This window comes from Galeopterus variegatus, unplaced genomic scaffold (genome assembly GCF_000696425.1).
Source record: "Galeopterus variegatus unplaced genomic scaffold, G_variegatus-3.0.2 Scaffold109, whole genome shotgun sequence".
NCBI classification, from domain to species: domain Eukaryota; kingdom Metazoa; phylum Chordata; class Mammalia; order Dermoptera; family Cynocephalidae; genus Galeopterus; species Galeopterus variegatus.
Window position 1 is genome coordinate 83,683 of NW_007726220.1, and position 6,033 is coordinate 89,715.

Genomic DNA, 6,033 nt, shown 5'->3' on the forward strand with positions numbered 1-6,033 from the left:
CCATCACCCCCAGACTGGACCCAGTAGCCCTCTCCCCCACCTTCTCTCAGGGTCCTCAGCCCAGCAGGATAAGCTCTTAAAACTTTTGGGGGAAGGTCTATGTGGCTGCCTTCTCTCTGCTGCACAACCCCTCCCCCCAACCCACCCCTAGACCCGGCCACCCCCAGCCATCCACTCCACCTCCAGAGGCAGAGAAAAAGACAGGGATAGGCTTTGATCAAAAATGGAGAAGGCCTGTATTGGGGCCAGAATACCAGAAAGTATTCAAAAAGTTCATAGAAGGATTCGTATTATTTTTTAATTAAATTTTTCTACGAAAATTTTTAAGTACAGGGAAAGGACAGAGCTCCAGTAATTCAAAAGTTTGCCATTTGCTGAGGCCCTCTTGTGAGCCAGGCTTAGCACTAGGTATAGTGCCTACACGATTTCCCTATGCCTCGCAATAATCTTAGAAGGTGGATATTAGTGCTCCCCCCACATTTTTCAGATAAGGAAACTGAGGCTCAGAGAGATGAAGTGACTTGCTTGGAGTCACAGAGCTTGTAAGCCTTAGAATTAGGACACCAGGACTGTCCCACTCCAAAGGCTGGTTGGACATCACTGCACTAATGGGGGCAAGGTGGGGAAGTGCCTTAGCCCCTCCTGTGTGCACTCAGGCCCCCATCCTGGGGCAATCAGCAGCGATCAGAGGCCTGGGCCTCTGTGCCAGTGTCCCATTCCCACGGCTGGTGAGAACTAAGTCCAAGTGCACACATGGCATGTGTCATCACGCTGGCCTGGGAGCCTGGGCAGCCCCTCCCCTTCCCACCCCTTGGGAGTGGGAGGGATAGTGCCACCTTGGCCTATAGGGCAGGTTTCTGCCAGGCAGGGTAAAGGGGGAGGGTGTGTCTTCCAGGCGGGGGCTGGTGGGCACTGGCAGGGTGTGGGCACCCCAGGGCACCCAGGCTTCCAGACAGAGGGTGGCTGGCACCTCCCCTCCCCTCTCACTTTAGGGTGAGAGAGGAATACAAACCACTCCCTTCATTCTGCCCCCACCATGCCCCCACCCCTCCTGGGGCAGGCTGAAGACAGCTGTGCCACGATAAAATCAGAACAAATTGCCCGGTAACTGCATAGATACACAAACACCCCACGCTCCTTGTGGATATAGAGCCAGTGAGCTTCCCCTCCCAGCCATCCACAGAGCATTTTCTCTCCCACTCAGACATCAGCTACCAGTGCATGGGCTCAGAGAGGTGAAGCAATTTGTTCAAGGTCACACGGCCAGTGGCATGTAAGGTTAGGAGCCCAGGCTCCCTGGCTTGCAATCTCTGCAGGCAACAGTTTCAGGATGTGAGCTCTGGAGTCAAGACTGGGTAAGCTTGTATCCCGGCTCCACCACTTCCCAGCTGTGTGACTTTGGGCAGGTGACTTCACCTCTCTGAACTTCCATTTCCGTATCTGAATCACACGGAATACCTGCCTTATAGGGCTGCTATGAGGATTACATGAGATAATCCAGGTAAGGCACAAAGCAAATGGTGAATCAAGGTTTATTGTTGTAACAATCTAGAGCTATCTCAAGTACAGGGGTGAAAGGGAAAACCTCTCTGTGGCATCTAAGGGCTAATGCAGTGCAATCTAAGACAACTTGTCATACTCATGACAAAAGGACGTGAAGACCAGAGGTACATTGCCCTGTGATAGCATCAAAGTCCACAGGGGCAGGAGGAACTACTGCATTTGCGTTGAAACTGTTGGAAGAGAAATCATTGTCTGCAGGCCACCTGCCTGGTTTAGGAAATTGTAAAAGTTGTTTTAAAGTTTTAAAACAGCACGGCAACCTTTCCACATTCACATATCCAAAATCATGATACATTGACACATATATTTTTATGCTCCGAGACACACACACACACACACACACACACACCCCTCACCTATCCCGGGATCTGGCCTCCTCCGGGCTCTATACATTGACACATATATTTTTATGCTCCGAGAGACACACACACACACACACACACACCCCTCACCTATCCCGGGATCTGGCCTCCTCCGGGCTCTCCTTCCCCCTGCGCTCCCTCCGGACCCCTAGTCTGTCCAGGAGGCGGGTCAAGCGGGCCCCCAGGCCCCCGCGCCGCTCGGCCATGGCGAGGACATGCCCCGGGGGGGCCACCCGGATCCGCTGCATCGGCAGAGGAACGCCTCCTCCGGCCCGCCCCGCTAAGCTAACAGCGGCCCCGCCCGCACGGGCCGACCCAGGGGCCGCCCTTGCCCTGGGGCAGGGATGCGCTCTACAGGGGCTCACCCCCACCCCGAACCACAGCCCCCGAACGCTCCGCATGAGCCCACCCCCGACCCCGGAGCCCCTGCTCTTCGCCCCGTACGCGCTATGCAGGCCTCTTGAGGAGCCAGGAGCAGGGCCGGGGCGCGCAAACCGGGAGCTGGACCCGCGTTGGGTGGGACGGGAAAGAGGGGCCCCGGGTAAGCAGGGGTCGGGAGGCGGGGCTGAGCGAAGTGGCTGCCCGCAGGAGCAGGCGGAGCCAGACCATGGGGGCGGGGTCAGAACACGGGGCGGAGCCAGGGCAGTGGTGGGCGTGGTCTTTGTGAGTGGGCGGGGGCTAGCCCTAGTAATTGGCTTCTGGCGGGGGACTGAAGGTGAGATCCGGGTGGGCTTGAAACCCGGACCTCGGATACTGGTGGGGCCGAAGCTGACCCTGCTATTGTCCGTCACGGTGGGTTCCCTTTGAGGGTTCTCGCTCTCCGGCCTGGAGACACCTACGACCCAGAGCTGGAATCTAGCTCCGCACCGCGGTGGGGAAGCCGCCCTGAAACCCACAGGGGCGCGAACGGCGCCCCCTGCTGGAAGTCGGCCAGAGAACCCCGCTCTGAAAATTACTGTCTTATTTAATAATAGCTATCGTTTATTGTGGTTATAACCTGGGCCTTCTACCTCCCAGGCAGTACCCTTTCCCACCTGATGCTGCCTCTCTGACTCATGAGTGGGGGCGGGGAAAGCCTTGCACATTTGAGGGGATCCTCTGGGACTGCAGGGAGAAAGACCATCGGGAGAGTCCCAATTCCCCAGGCTCGGTTTGCCAGTCCTTCCGTGCTTGTAGCCTTTGTCTGGCTCCACCCCTTCCCTGAGCTCAGCACCCCGTTACTCCTTTGCCCTCTGTAGTTACTGGTCCGGGAACACAGGGGACATCATGCTTCCGGAGCATGAGTGGACACTGATATCTTGTGTCTCCTTCCTGCCACTCCCACAAGGAGGAGTACACCCCACCTGACCAGGCAGGAGTATTGGCTGAGGGGGCATTGGGGCCACACAGGAAGCGCAAGACCAGAAGGTGGTGAGAAGCAGCAGAGAGACATCTGGACAGGTGTTGTAAAAGCTGTTCAGAAAAGAGGACAATGTGCTGGTGCTGGGCAGCACAGTCTGCACCTTGCAGAGTCCTGGAGGGTTGGACTGTCATCGGTGAATTGAAATGGAGGGCCTGGTCCCAGATAGGTAACAGACAGGGAGTGGAACCCAAATCCAGCCTGAAGTAGATGGCAACAGACACCCACCCCGCACACACAGGCAGCACAGGCTCTTCCCGGCTGCATCACCAACCAGCTCCCAGGTGGGGTGTCAGGACTGGTAAATACATGGTCACTTCCCTGTCCACTGTTGAAGCTCAGGGAACCCTCAACGTATCATAGAGAAAATCCTTTAATTGCATTGCCCCTGCCCCCTTCCCAGGGCATTCCAGCACCACGGCTCAGGCTAGCTGCCCTTGCTTTCCCTGGGATACTGAGGAAATCTTGACCTTGTCCACATGCAAGCCCATCTGCTTCTGTGATGTCACCGCCACAAGATCTAGTGCTCCCTGGTGCCATTGGGCAAGGCAGGAGAGAGAGGCCAAGGGCAAGTGGGAGTGAGCAAGGCTGCAGGACTGTGGGGCGTGCAGCCGATGATGCAGCTTCAGGTGAACGTGCTGGGTGAAGCGACTTTGGCAGACACTGCACTGGAAAGGCCGGGCCCCTGTGTGCAGGCGCAGGTGGGTCCTGAGGTTGCTGGAGCTGCTGAAGCACTTGTGGCACATCTGATGGGAATAGGCACTGGCATCAGCTCTGCCTTCCAGGCTGGCTCAGGATCACTGCTCCCCCTCCCCATCTTGGAAACATCCTACTACCCACCTCTCTGTCAATGCAGGCCCAAAAGCTTTTCCTGATGATTTCTCCCTGGGGCCCACAGTATCCGGCACATTAGAGCCAGGAAGACTTAGGTTAGTGTCCTTCTTTTACTCCCTGTGTGACCTTGTATAAGTAACTTCTCTCTGAGCCTTCCTCTCCTTATTGGTTACATAGGGCTATTAATACCTCACCTCATAGGTACGGTGGACTGAATGAGATAATCACGTATAACCCTTATGTGTGTGGCTGTAGCTTCAATGGATGTAATTAACATTTACGGGGGGCAGCCGCATGCCAGGAATTGGTCTCATATAGTCTTCCCCAAGACCCTGGGGAAGCATGACTAAGTACTAGTACAACTCCCATATTAGAGTGAGAAAGCAGAGAGACTCAGATGAGTGAAGCCATTAGCCAAAGGTCACACAGCAAGCTGGAGGCAGAGCTAGAATTTGAAAGTAGGTAGCCTGACTCCATAGCCCAAACTCATAACCGTTACACTGCTTTCATTTCTGCCCCTGTAAAATAGGGAAAGAATCCTGCCCTCTGATCTCCCAAAGGATATGGCCAGGCTGAAAGAGGAAAGGAGCTGACCTTGATCTGGTGGTTTTCCTATTCGGATGCTTTGCATACGCTATGGCATTATCTCCTTCGACAACCCACCCTGGGAGGTAGGTAATGGGTATCCACTCTCCAGTACCCCCCAAGTTTGTACTCTCCCCCCTTAGACATACATCTTTATTCCCTCCTCCAACTCCTGGGACTGACCTCCAATATTCCAGGCTGAGAGGGGTCGTTTTCATCTCCCCTCCAACTCCCCCCAACCCACCTCTGCCCTCCTTTCCTGTCTCCACTTGCTCAGGAGAACTGGGGAATGGAGTCTGCAGGTGCCATCCCTCCAGGGGCCAGCCTACAGGTGTACAGGGGAGGGGGAGGAGAGTCTCACCGGGCACTTGTGGGGCCGCTCCCCAGTGTGCACCAGGTGGTGCTTCTGCAGGTGGGCAAGCTGGGTGAAGCTCTTCTGGCACAGGGCACACTGGAATGGACGCTCCCCACTGTGCACACGCAGGTGGGCCTAACCAGATGTGGGAGAGATGCTGCCAACTGCCCAGAGCCCCCAGCAGGACCTGGGATCCCCCCGAATCTTTGCCCACTTCCCTGCAGGATGCTTTGTTGTCATCCAGGCCTCTCAATCCCCTGGCCTCTTTATCAACCCTCCCAGGATACTCCCACTCTTTCTGTTGCCCTGCAGGGGAGATGGCAATAGTCAGAGGCCAGGTAAGGGATACCCCAGGTATATCCTGGATCAGTGTTACTCAAAGTGTAGTTCACGGACCAGCAGCATTGGTATCACCTTGGGAGCCTATTAGAAATGCAGGTTTTCAGGTCCCACCTCAGACCTGCTGGAGATTCCTCTGGGGCTGAATCCCAGTAATCTTCATGTTTACTAGATCCCCAGGTGGTCTGAGGCTCATTAACATTTAAGAACTCCTACCCTAGGGCCGGCCTGGTGGTGCATTGCTACAGTGCGCCGCTTGGGAGCATGGAGGCGTTCCCGCCGAGGGTTCGGATCCCACATACAGACCGGCAGCTCACTGGCTGAGCGAGGTGCGGGCGCAACACTGAGGGTTGCGATCCGTTGCCGGTCACGAAAAAAGACGAAAAGGAAAAAGAACTCCTACCCTAAAGAATCCAGTAGGGATATTCTCCCCAAACCATAACTTTTCCTCTACTTCATTGGGTACCCACTTGCTCATAGCTTCCCGTCTTTGCTAACACACAGGGATGTGCCCACGGGCACCCCCTGCTGGACAATGTGAGTGATGACACCACTAGCACCGGCCGGCGCTGATTTGTGGGATCCCATCCGAAAAA

At 55.6% G+C, this 6,033-nt stretch overlaps 1 protein-coding gene across 1 annotated transcript in view; it reads right to left on the reverse strand.

Annotated features, from left to right (window-relative positions):
- Positions 1-3,679: 3,679 nt before the first annotated feature.
- Positions 3,680-6,033, reverse strand: part of ZNF683 (zinc finger protein 683) — a 6,457-nt gene continuing 4,103 nt past the window's right edge. The window contains exons 4-5 of the mRNA XM_008586158.1: positions 5,105-5,233; positions 3,680-4,070 (exon numbers count right to left, since the gene is read on the reverse strand). Coding sequence (XP_008584380.1) covers positions 3,747-4,070; positions 5,105-5,233 — 453 coding nt within the window. The 3' untranslated portion in view covers positions 3,680-3,746. The remainder of the gene's footprint in view (positions 4,071-5,104; positions 5,234-6,033) is intronic.